Source organism: Lolium perenne, chromosome 1 (assembly GCF_019359855.2).
Source record: "Lolium perenne isolate Kyuss_39 chromosome 1, Kyuss_2.0, whole genome shotgun sequence".
NCBI lineage: Eukaryota > Viridiplantae > Streptophyta > Magnoliopsida > Poales > Poaceae > Lolium > Lolium perenne.
In genome coordinates this window covers 183,085,374-183,097,512 of record NC_067244.2, presented here as the reverse complement: position 1 = coordinate 183,097,512, position 12,139 = coordinate 183,085,374, and the positions used below count along the sequence as shown (strand labels likewise).

The 12,139-nt window shown below is 48.3% G+C and overlaps 1 protein-coding gene across 3 annotated transcripts; it reads left to right on the top strand.

Annotated features, from left to right (window-relative positions):
• The first annotated feature begins 4,993 nt into the window (after nucleotides 1–4,993).
• LOC139831084 (B3 domain-containing protein Os06g0194400-like) lies at nucleotides 4,994–8,956 on the top strand. Of its 3 annotated transcripts, none has more exons than XM_071820294.1 (6): nucleotides 4,994–5,248; nucleotides 6,520–6,693; nucleotides 6,785–7,060; nucleotides 7,136–7,353; nucleotides 7,938–8,015; nucleotides 8,623–8,956. In XM_071820294.1, the coding sequence occupies exons 2-4, from the start codon at nucleotides 6,565–6,567 to the stop codon at nucleotides 7,238–7,240; spliced, it is 510 nt and encodes a 169-aa protein (XP_071676395.1). In that variant the 5' UTR covers nucleotides 4,994–5,248; nucleotides 6,520–6,564; the 3' UTR covers nucleotides 7,241–7,353; nucleotides 7,938–8,015; nucleotides 8,623–8,956. The 3 variants fall into 3 exon arrangements, with proteins under 3 accessions (XP_071676395.1, XP_071676394.1, XP_071676392.1); XM_071820293.1 differs by lacking the exon at nucleotides 4,994–5,248 and adding an exon at nucleotides 5,519–6,445; XM_071820291.1 differs by lacking the exon at nucleotides 4,994–5,248 and having other exon boundaries at nucleotides 5,521–6,693.
• Nucleotides 8,957–12,139: the final 3,183 nt, after the last annotated feature.

Below are 12,139 nucleotides of genomic sequence, written 5' to 3'. Positions count from 1 at the left end.
GGCGCACGCCGCCGGGAGGGATGACAAGTACGACGTGCGGTGGAAGGAGATGCTCGCCAACCAGGGCGTCCCGATCGCCTTGTTGAAGGCAACCTCCGCGACGAAGAAGAGGAACATTGACCTGGCATTCCTGATCGGCGGCAACGATGGCAAGATGGACGAGGAGACGAGGGCTTGGTATGACGCCCATCGCCAAGACATCCTCCGGCCTCCGTCGACTGCTTCGTCCTACCCTTCAACGTCCACTCTCGCCGCCAGACACCAGCGGCTGACGATGCATCGCTGCCTGATTCCGCTGCAGACATGGCGCATGAAGGGACCGCCGATGTGCCTGTTATCATCTAGTTTCTGTTTCGATCGCTGGAATGTGGCTGATTCAATTGCCGAACTATTGGGCGATGCTTTTGTGTAGCGGGAAGACGATTTTTTGAAACTATCTCCCTGATGAGCGAATGTCGGGGTGCGACTGGGAAAATGTTGCCACCCATGATCTTTTTTCATCCACTCCTACGTTTGTTAAGTCTGGATTTCCGACCGGAGGTCTCAAACGGCTGGAGATGCTCTAATATTTGCACGCACTGAGAGCATCTCCACCGGCGCCCCCTGATAGCGGCCCCGATAGCGATTTAGGGGCCGGGAGCGAAAATGGGCTCGCACCGGCGCGCCCCAAACGGCGCGGGCGATTTTTCGAGCCCAATAGAAGCGCCGGCAACCCCGTGCCGGCCCCTTGGCCAAGGGCGCGAATCAGGCGCGCCGGCGCCTCGCGAGGCTGAAAATTTTGGGCGTGGGAGCCACCTATCAGCCACACATCGACAAAATATACATCTTCTCCCCCAAAACCCAGTCCCCTCCGCCACTCATTTCTCCCGCCAGCCGCTCCATCTCCCATCCAACCTCCAACCCGAAAAACCCTCGTCGCCGCGCCATGCCACCGAAGAGAAAGGCTCCGACGAAGGCAGCGAAGCCGCCGACGAAGGCGCCGCCGAAGACGCGCACCGTCGCGCCGAAGGATAATCCGGCGACCATGTCGCAAGAGGAGTGGGACAAGGAGATGGAGCGTTGCTCCTTCATCATGGCCGACCGCAGAAGGCGTCGCATCGCCGCCCTCGACGCAGCAAAAGCGGCGGCCACTGTGGAAGCGTGCCTCAGCTTGGGCGGCGGCCTCAACACCATCTTGAGTTCAGCGTTGTCGCCGGGTAACTACGTGGGGTACAATGCGGACGTGTTGTTGATCTTGCAGATGCGGCTGTCGCAGATGGACGGCCGCGCCCGCTACTCCCCCGAGTACGAGGACAACGACATGACTATCGACAACAACGCGTTGTTCTCGCCGGATTCAGCGACAAGGGCAGCGGCGCCTTACGTTTCCCGACCTGAACTCGTCGCCTGACCTGTGCCGCACCGAGGGCCACGTGACAGACGACACCGGCATTCCCCGCCACCTCTTCCCCGACGACGGCAGACACACCCACCAGGTGTTCGGCAGCGTGTTCGGCATGTCCATGGGCGAGGATGAGGTGCGTCTCCTTACTTTTTATGTGTTTTGTGCATCGTAGACACCGGCGGCGACTGAAAGTTGGTAACTTTATGCATAGATTGCCACCGAGGAGGAGATCCTGAACGGCATCATACGCGGCCATGCCTATGAACCCCGTCGACGAGTATGAAGAAGAGGCCGACGAGGACGAAGGTGAGGAGGAGGTCCAGAGGAGCTGATCGACACCGACACCGGCGTGACCACGATGAGGATGCACAGGCGTTCCGCCGGCACTCGTGGTCCAGGTGGAGGTCTTTGGAGGATGAATGTCTCATCGAGGCGTGGAAGCAAGTGAGCTGTTGCCCCATCACCGGCGCAAACCAAACTGGAGGCAAGTACTACAAGCGCATCCTCGGTTGCTTCAACGAGAAGAAGAACTATGGTGAGTACGCCAACATGGAGATGAATCGGAACGAGGGCGCCCTCTCTCACCGTTGGAACTTGATCAAGGCGGCGTGTAGCAAGTTCCATGGCTACTATGAGAAGATCAAGGCACGGAAGGAGAGCGGCAAGACGATGGTGGATTGGATATGATCTACGCCCATCTATTTGATGATCCATCTTGTTACATATCTATTTGATGATCCATCTTGTTACATATCTATTTGATTATCCATCTTGTTACATATCAAATGATGATCCAACTTGTTCTATATCTATTTGATGATCGATCTTGTTACATATCTATTTGATGATCCATCTATTTTCATATCTATTTGATGATCCAACTTGTTCCATATCTTGTTTTGCATCATGTATTGTTAGATGCTCCAAACCCTCGAAATGTACAAGCACCAAAACGAGGACAAAGACTTCCCCTTTATGCATTGCTACAACAAGCTACAAGGTTGCAAGAAATGGGATGGCCTCCTTCACACTCTACTGAAGGACAAGGAAGATGGGTCGGTCGATCCAGCCGGCGCCTCCACCGGCGCCCCATTGGCAACAAGAAGGCCAAGGCCGAGAGGAATGCGGCACCGGTATTGGCAGCCATGGACGCCTCCATCGAGAAGATGATCACCTCATTCTCGGTGGAGAACAAGGAAGCGACTGATAGGGCCGCCGTCGTGTGGAAGGCAATCCTCGACAAGCAAGCCATGAAGATCGAGTTGGAGAGGGAGAGGGTGGAGGCGGCGAAGATGGAAGCTCACGCCGCCGCCATGAAGGCCACCAACGAAGCGACGCGGCTATCGTTGGCAAAAATGTCTCAAGAATCAAAGATCTTGATGGCCGACATGGAGAAGATGGACCCGTTGGCGTGGGCGTGGCACGAGATGTACAGCGAGCGCATCGGCCAAGAGGTGACGGCGGCGCGAGCTGCGTTGGTGTCTCCCCCGGCACCCTCCACGTTCATGTCTCCCCCGGCACCGTCCATGTTCATGTCTCCCTCGGCCCGCCGACGTTCATGCCTTCCCCGGCCGACCATGGATCCTGTTGCGGCGACGGAGATGCCGCCGGGGCTCGACGCCGATGAGGAAGTCGTCGAGGTTGAGCCGCCCGTGACCTCGTTCATCTGATCATCTGGCTTGAAAGCCGTTTTTTGCGCCAGAGACGGCGATCTGGTGGCCGTGTGTTGGCCCAAACTTCATATTCGATAACCTATTCAAATTCGGTGGCCGTGCGTTGGCTCAAACTTTAAATTCGTAAACTTATTTAAATTTTATTCTTTTGTTTGAGTTTTCAAATTTAAATTATCTATTGGGTTTGTCGTGTGAGGCATGCCGGTGTGGGAGCAGCTCCCCTAAATGGAGAATGATGTGCCGACATCCCCATACGACATTGTCGGCGTACCTATCGGCGACTATTTGGGGGGGGGGGCGGTGGAGATGCTATGAGCGTCCTAATAGGGTATCCCTCATGGGGGCGACCAGCTTCAAATCAACTGGTGGCTCAGATTCACTGGCAGAGATTTGGCCTAGCAGGCCCAGGAAGGTGTAAGGGCATCTCCAACCGAGCGACCCAAACGGACGCGCTGGGCCGTCCGTTTTGGGCCGTTTGGGTGGCCGAGCGGACACCCGGACAGCGGCCCGCGTCCGCGTGTCCGGTTGGGTCGCACGCTACGCCCAACGCGGCGACCCAAAAAGACGCCACGTGGTTCGTCTTCCTTGCGCGGCGCAACGCCATGGCAGGCCTCGACGGGACAACAATGGCGGGCGGTAGAACGCATGGGAAAGTTCCCGCTCGCACCAAGGTTCCCGCGCGCGCGAAAATGCCATTGGCGCGCGCGCGCCCAACTTTCCCGCCCAAGGCCGCCGGCTATAAAAGACGGCGGCGGTCTCACAGATCTCATCACACCCCGCTCCGGCGTCCTCTCCCCCTCCACCTTCTCTGGCGCCCTCTGTCGCCATGCCGCGCACTCTGGAGGCCACGTGGGCCAAGCTCTCCCTCGCCGCCCGGGCCAGGTTCCCGCGGACGGAGGAGGAGGAGCGCGCGGACGCGCGGTGGGTCGCCGACGACGAGGCGCTCCGTGTCGCTGCCAAGGCGGCGGCGAAGAAGGATGAGGACACGGAGATGGTGGAGGCGGCCGCAGACGGCTGGCACGAGACCGCAGACGGGTGGTACGAGGCCGCGGAGGAGGGCGCCGCGGAGGAGGATCCCGTCGCCGCGGAGGACCTCGCGCTGGCGAACATCAACGCCGCCATCGAGGAGCGGCTCGCCGACCTCACGCGCGTGACGAAGGAGCACGAGGCCACCTGCCGGGCCGGCCGTCGCCGACTAGGCGACCTCCTCGGCCAGAAGAACCAGCTCCTCGCTATGCGAGCAGCCCGCCACCTCATCCAGCTGCCCTCGCGCGCGATCGGGAGGCTGTTGCGTCAGCGGAGCGCGGCCGACAAGAGCGCATGCGCCGGCGGAACGAGAACCACGAGGCCCAGGCCGCCGGCCGCGTCCGCCTGGAGGCGCGGACCGCTGTGGAACGCGCCGTCCTGCAGGAGCTGGAGCTATGCGGGAAGCGGATGGTGCCGCCGCAGGAGGCGGAGCGCGAGCGCGCCCGAGGTGCGAGGGCGGAAAGGAGAAGGATGAAGGCCTCCGTCGCGCCACCCAGCTTGTAAGCTGGAGTGGAATCCTCACGCGTACAGGCCGCCCGCGTCGAGTGAAATCTACGGCCCCGACGGCGCGTCGGCGAGGAGTCGGCGGCCCCGTACGTATTAGGATAGAAGTAGTAGATTAAAAAAATGTAATGGCTACCTTTTTAATGAAGAAAAGTTAGTTCTGCCTATGACACGCGGGCCAGGGGCGGACAAGGGACGGACGCGAGCGGCCAGCCATCGGCTTCCGCGGCCACGTAAACTTGTCCCAGATTTGAACCGAGTTTGGATTGTCTCGGACGCCCCGACCATCTATTTTAGGGATGAGTCTGCGCGGGCCAGTTTTTTATCCGGTTCGACCATCCGGACGGGCGTGGACGGGATGGACCGCTCGGTTGGAGATGACCTAAAGTAAAGTATGAGGGGAAAAAGAGAGAACGCACGGCCACACGGCCACACGCCAGAGCGGCCGAGCCCCTCGACACGCCGCCGCCGACGCATCCACCTGACCAGCGGCCAACGCCTCCACCTCGCACACGCCCTAGAACGCCGCCGCCGACTCCATCTCGGACGCGTCCACCGCCCCAATCTCAGCTCGTTCCTCCACGTCGACTCGTCTCCCAGATCGGCAAGGCGACCCGTTCGTGCTTCACACCGCCGGCCCAATCTCCGCCTGACGCAGTAGGTTCGTGTTCCCCTCCATCATCCCTGATCTCTCCCTCTCTCCAACAACAGTATATCCATGCTAGTTTTTCTGTATCTATCTGTCTCATCGCTGAGAATGTGTTCATTCAATCTCTCTCTTTTTCTTTTTTTGAGTTTTTTTAATTCCATCTCAAGTCCAATGCAAATAACTGAAGCCACCCATCGTGCTAGGCTGCGAGCAATGGACCAATGGTATTTCATGGTTTCTAGGTATTTACAGTCAGGTGTTTCTCCTGTTCCAGCAATGATATCCCTGATCTGTAGAATTGGTTCTCTTCGCATGTCAGCATATGACTGCATCAGTACGTCTATCCTAACCTTGCAAGGAGCTGCAAAGTAGCTTCTGTTTGTTTGCAGCCCTTTTTTTTTGAGTTGTGTCTATTGTGATTGAGTCTGGATTGGTTATTGCCCATTTGTTGCATGAGTAACTGAAGGCTGGTGTGCTGCATCTGTTTCGTTGGGATAATGGCAAAGCAGTTTCATCTCTGGCTGCATGTTTATTTATTGCCTATCTGCAACTATAGCTTTTGATCATACAAATGCATTCTTCGCAGGTTGTTTGTTGATTCTAGTTCTTTGCATCTGCAATAGGTTTACATATTTTCTTCTTTTTACCTTGTCTGCTGGGTCAAAACTCAAAATTAACACAAGTTAGAACTGAAGAAAATGCCAACAAAAAAACTGACTATCCATTTCAATACATCTTTGCTGCTGTAAATAGAGGTCATGCATGCATAGGTGATACATGGTCAGAAGGATATATTTTTTGGTTTACTAAATCATAACCTTAGACTGCCTATCTTTTAAGTTTTAACCAAGTTTGGTTAGCTATCAACCCATGTGCGTCTGTTTGCAAGATGCATAGGGTGTTCTGCTCCATTATAAAAGAAAATGTTACCTTGCCTGTATGTAACAAGTCAGGGAAAGGCGTAAGCTAAATTGTGCCCATTGGACTGCAAGCACAATCACATAATAGTTGCAGAATGTTTGTTATAGCTATACTAGGTAATGCTCAAAGATTGGTTGTAGCAAATCTTGAGTAGCTCACAAAGAATGAGATGGGCCTGTGGGCCGCCTGCTTGGACGATAGTAGGATACGGTGCTTCCTGGGTTTGCGGCTTTACCTTCGCTCCACTTCTGTTCCCCAAATTTGAACGACGCCGCCCGACCTGCGATGGTTACCCAATTTTAGTTCCTTCATTTGTTGATAGTTCTACTCGAAATCCCCATTTCATTTTCCTCCTCCAACAGCCCAAAGAACAACCAAAGGAGCAGAGGAAAAGTGAGGTGAGGAAAATGGATGAGGCAAACTCGTACGAGGAGCAGCGCAGGAGGCAGATCGAGCAGAACAAGCGCAAGCTGGATGAGCTGCGGGTGCACAAGCTCTCCGCCGCCGTCCGCGAGGCCACCGCCAAGCCCATGCCGGTCAGATCCACTCTTCTCCGGGACAAAATGTCCTGCCTTCTCTGCCCCTTGTCTCGTTGCTGACCAACGTCTGGTTCGCTTGCTGCCACAGGCCAAGCTGCTGATGCCTCGGAATCCGAGGCTGGACGCCCCAACCCGGCGGTCTGGCCGCATCGCCAGCCTCCCAGAGCAGCCCGACTACCGCATTAGGAAGGCGAATGGTGATGTAAAGACCGAATCACCTGATCCAGTTCCAGTGTACGCTACCAACGAAGAGAGAGCCTATGCTGTTGCCAAGGCCGAACAGCTCAAGGCCCAGCTGGGCTCGGACCACCCAGCCTTCATCAAGCCTATGTCCCACAGATCCGCCACCAAATCGGCAGTGCTGGTATGGCAACATTCATTGTTGGTCTGTTGCAATGCAATTTGTTCTTGGATGGTAATTTGTTGGGCTATCTGGCAGTCTATCCCAGTGCACTTCAATCAGTATCTCCCCGTGCATGATGAGGTGATGGCTCTAGTGGATGAGGTGAATAAGGAGTTTGACATGCTCTACCATGCCACGTAAGCCATCATAAGTACTGGGGTTATCTTAACGGGTGGAGAGCGTTTTCTGCTCACCAAGAGCTGGCTGATGGTGACTGCTTGGTGTTCCAGCTGATAGAGAGGAGAAAATTCAAGGTAAGGTTCAACCTGTTCTCCACGCGTGAGTTTAGATGGGTGCTTTGAGAAAAGAAAGTTGCTCTCGATAGCATGACTGGAACACGTGATTTTTTAAGAGACCCTGCATCATATTGTATCGAATTTCTTTGGTACCTTTTCGACTCTAAATGTTGCCTAATGATTCTGCAAATTCCTTGCTGTGTGGGTTACTGGAGTCATCCTCATTAATGTATAAGTCCATAGTTTTTGTTCGTCCATGCTGCAGTGATTTGAAGTTGATTGACAATATGGAAAAGTTACTTGATTCTGACTTCTGGCCATATAATAACTAGAGTTAATTGCATACAACACCTATTTTTCTGCATGTTGTAGCCTTACATTACTGTGCAGTGCCACATGCGTATCTACAATTGTAACTAGGAACTGTTTCTAATTATTGAAGGAGTGAGAAATTGTGCCTGTTTGGACTTGCAGAATCTGACATGAAGTACAGGAAAGAGTTCAGATATTAACTTTCCATAGCCTGGCTTTAGTTGTACATGAAAATTAGGGATTCTTGTAAGGCCTAGTAATGGGTAAAATCCATTTATCTCATGATGCAGGTTTATATAGTTAGAGCGAGTTCTTACAACAACAATCACCACTGATGGTGTGATCTTCCGGCATTGCTAGCGTAGAAGGTACTGTTTTTCTTACCTTCGTTTGCATTGGTTTAACCGTTCATTTGGTTTTGTAAGTATCGAGTTCCAAATGGTTCTCTTTGTGTAGCAGTTCAGTTTATAATCACCAACTTCACTTGGAGGATGAAATGATGGAACAGCTTATGATTTACTTTCTTTCAAGTTGGCTTTAGACATTTAAAAACTTCGGCTATTTCTCCCACTTCCCTACTGGTTTCAGATTTTCAGCATGTGTCGAGTTAAATTTCAACAGTTTTGTTTACCTTTATTTAGGCCAGAGTCATTAATCTCTCTTTAGATTGATGCATCTCAGCCAAACTAGTTGACAAACTTCTTATAGGACTGCCGAACCAAACATGTGTAGTGTACACACATATACAAGTACACACTGTATTAGTCAAAGGAGAGCGCACAAAGTTTTAGTCGGCTCAAGCTAACCTCTCCACTTCATTCGCCTTGCTGCTGCTTTTTATTCTGATTTGGCTGTGCAGAGTTGGTTATTGACTCAACATTACTCGATGATGATCTCACTGTGATTCTTTTTACAAGCTGGAAACGACACTACATTATTTGACTTAAAAGCATATCTGTGATTTTCTGGCTGTAGGTGTATGCGTATTTTCAATTGGGATGGGCAGCTAGGAACTTGGCCTCGCTGCTTTTTTGGGGAATTTGGAGGGTGACGACTCTCAGTCTAAGGAGACGAACATGAGCATTTGTTACTTCGGTCAAAGTGGTACCCAAGATGAAACGCTTTGATGAACCAGTTGATTGCTCTGTTGGGAAAACTGAGCTATGTGGTTGTTGTTGTTGGTTAACAAACTTGTTATGTTAGTAGTTGTTTTAGTACCAATGTTTGTAGTTTAGATGTCCACGTTTCCTTGTACGGTGGCAGTCAAATGTTATGAACATTGAGAATCTGGAGATATAGTGAGAATCTACAGCAAGGGCGTGGTTGGTAGGTTGGGCAGATTCCTGCACCATTGGCGTAGCGAGACATTCACTCCCACTTTTAAAGGGAAATCTACCACTACAATCACTCTAACTTTTAAAGGGTAATCTACCCACGAGATAATGACACATCCTAAAAAGTGTCATAAACTTGATGCTTCCAAACAGATGTCTTCCCCTGCGGGTTCGTCTAGAGTGACATACAATCAATACTCGAGGACACAATCACAAGGGTGTCAACAACCGTACTACCCCAGTGTAATGATGGTATTGAATGAACATCAATTTGATTGATTTCGTCATATCATTGACATGCATAAAATCAGATGCGGGGAAGATAAAATTGAGAATAATATCAATACAAAATGATGATCCTATCGAATATATTGTCTATTAGTGTCAATCCGTCTTATATTAATAATTTAATTCAAAAGCGAGAAATGAAAGTGGTGAGTACGCATCAACTATCCGATAGAGGTTTAGGATTCCACAGCTGGATTATAAAAAGATTAATAGATAATCTTGACATCACAAAATCACGTGATTATCTCCTTGAGTCATACAATCAAATAAACGATCTCAATTGGATCAGAAAAGAGCCATTAACCATCCGAAATCTTGTTTTATCTCATTATAATAAAATCAAAATCTCACCAAAAGAGAAAGCATTAGAAAAATATATTGAATTCATAAAAGTCAAGAAACTTGAATTATTTTTTAAGGTCGGGTGTTTTTCTTACGAACATATAGGAATCAGCGATAAGAATATCTCTTTAATTAAAGTAATGGGAACGCCATTGTCTTGTCTGGGTCACCACCGTCACCCTATATTTTTATTGCCATGTTATATGTGAAAGGAATGCTTCATTTGTATGATTTACATGTTGCTAAACCAATATTTTTTGATGAATCATGGAGGATCGAACCTCGATCAGATCGTGAAAGTGATCTTTGTTATGATATTTACAAGTTATCAGTTAATCGAGTCAACGAATTTCTACGATATTTATTATCATCGGCGCAGGCGGATAATGCCCGCCCCTTGCATAGTCAAGTAACTGTCGTCCTAAATAGAACGCCCACGGGCGAATTTGTTCCAATTTACAGCAATATACTAGCTAATGTCTACTGTGACACAGTTGGCTTGATGTTAATTAGCGCGACAATAGCAAATTATGAATTATTTGATCCTTCTTTGATTCCTTGCGATGTCGCTAATTTCCTTGATCTTACAAGTCATGTACAAGACAAGATCTTTGGGTATCATCATACCATAATGAGTAAGATTGACCTAGCAATTCCTGAGCTAGCCCAAATGGCCTATGATTTGGTATATAAAGTTGCCTCCTCTTCGACTGAGATTATACCTCTTCCTGACCCAGTCTCACCTCTTCCTGACCCAGTCTCACCTCTTCCTGACCTAGTCTCTGATACTCAGACTCTTGACTCCTCTACTTCTTCAACTGTATATGAAAGTGTACAATCCTCTTCTTCTTCAACTGTAGTTGAGACCACTACTGTAGGAGAAAACATTACCTTAAATGATATTAATATCACAGAGATAAATCATTCATCTATAAATTGGTGTATTGTAGTAACAGGTATAGGCTTGATAGTTGGTGGAGGTATTTGTGTGGTAACAGTTCGTGTTTATCTTTTTTATTTAGAGGAGGGGGAGAATAAAAATGAAAATGACTCAAATACAAAGAGTAAATAATAGGATCAATTTCATTCAGTATAATTGTGTGATGTGTTATTCTGTCAAGAGTAGCACAAGCTATAAGATTGCATCAACAGTAGAGGCATTGTATAATATGGACCCAATAGGGTGGGATAGTCGTGGTGTCCTACGTTCATATATGGCTAATATCATGAATTTGCTTGTGCATGATGAATATGAATTATCACCAATACAAAGCATAGTAGTAAGAAATGAATATAATCCAAATGAAACACCCATAGAGCGATGGAAACAATGTGAATTCGTCTCACTTCTACGCGCTGAATATAGATTGGGACATTCTCATTTAATTGAAGATGACGTTAAGCTGGTAGTTTCTAAAGCGGGTAACTCCTCTGATTTACTTGTTTATCAGGCGCTTGCCAAACGTCTTTTGACTCATATTGGAAGCCCATATAATGTGTGGACTCTAGAAGATATGGAGAAATATTATTTCAATGAGATATCTCATTGTTCAGATTTAACAAAAATGTACAAGATCAATTTATCTTGTACCAAGATAATGAAATCTAGAATACTGAAGAGTATACTTAATTCATTAACTGAATTAAGCTCGATGGAAAAGAAACTAATTGAGAGGTTTGTCAACCTTAAAACCATTTGCTATGTAAATCGAAATAATACGGAAGAGATGGTCTCATTAAAACATATCCCCGTTATTGGGGAACTCACTCGAGTCATCTTTCATATTTTCTTAATTGATCAGTTTGATAATAAGATGAAGAAAATATATCCTCGATATTCATTCTTCCGTTTGGGTAGCGAAGTAATTATTCCTATTCATAATGATGAAAGCGATATCGATACCACAAAGCTATTAGAGAATCTAAATCTGTTTGGTAGTATTACAGAAGAGGATGGTTCCTCTGAGTTAGTTTGCACTCCTCACAAAGAAAAGTTCTTACCCTTTATGAGGGAGAAATTACTGTTTGGGATGTAGAACATTATATTTAGTAAATGGACTTAATAAAGTCATTATAAGGGTTATGAATCCTTCAATTCATATGTTGTCAGTGGTCTCTGATATAGCTGAGAGAGCCACATCAGGGTAAATGACAACAGAACTCCGTATCTTGATAAATCCCACCATTATGTTTCCAAAATAAATGAAGTAAAATAAAGTCATGTACCATCTAAAACTAGTTGCTTGCTGGTGTCAATATCTCCTCAGAGATAACTGTATCATAAACAAGATTTTGAGCTTAAGCGAATACGTATCTGATATTTGTGTCTCTTATTTTGGGTGGCTAATACCAGTATGTTATCTTTTATATAAATCAAATTATTATTTCAATGTCTTATATAAATTTGACTTGAAATTTAGGGTCCCATTGCACATTTTTCATACCTCCTCCTTCCAATTGAATGAATGGCATCGTATCATTGAATTGAATGATTTCAAAAAAGCTCAGCAAATTGGCACTTGTGAACC

What these genes read in the sequence shown, in the direction of transcription:
- LOC139831084 (XM_071820291.1), top strand. Translation starts at nt 6,322, where the DNA reads ATGAGATGGGCCTGTGGGCCGCCTGCTTGGACGATAGTAGGATACGGT. An exon ending in CCACCGCCAAGCCCATGCCG is followed by an intron (nt 6,694 to 6,784) that starts GTCAGATCCACT and finishes TTGCTGCCACAG; the next exon opens with GCCAAGCTGCTGATGCCTCG. An exon ending in CCACCAAATCGGCAGTGCTG is followed by an intron (nt 7,061 to 7,135) that starts GTATGGCAACAT and finishes GCTATCTGGCAG; the next exon opens with TCTATCCCAGTGCACTTCAA.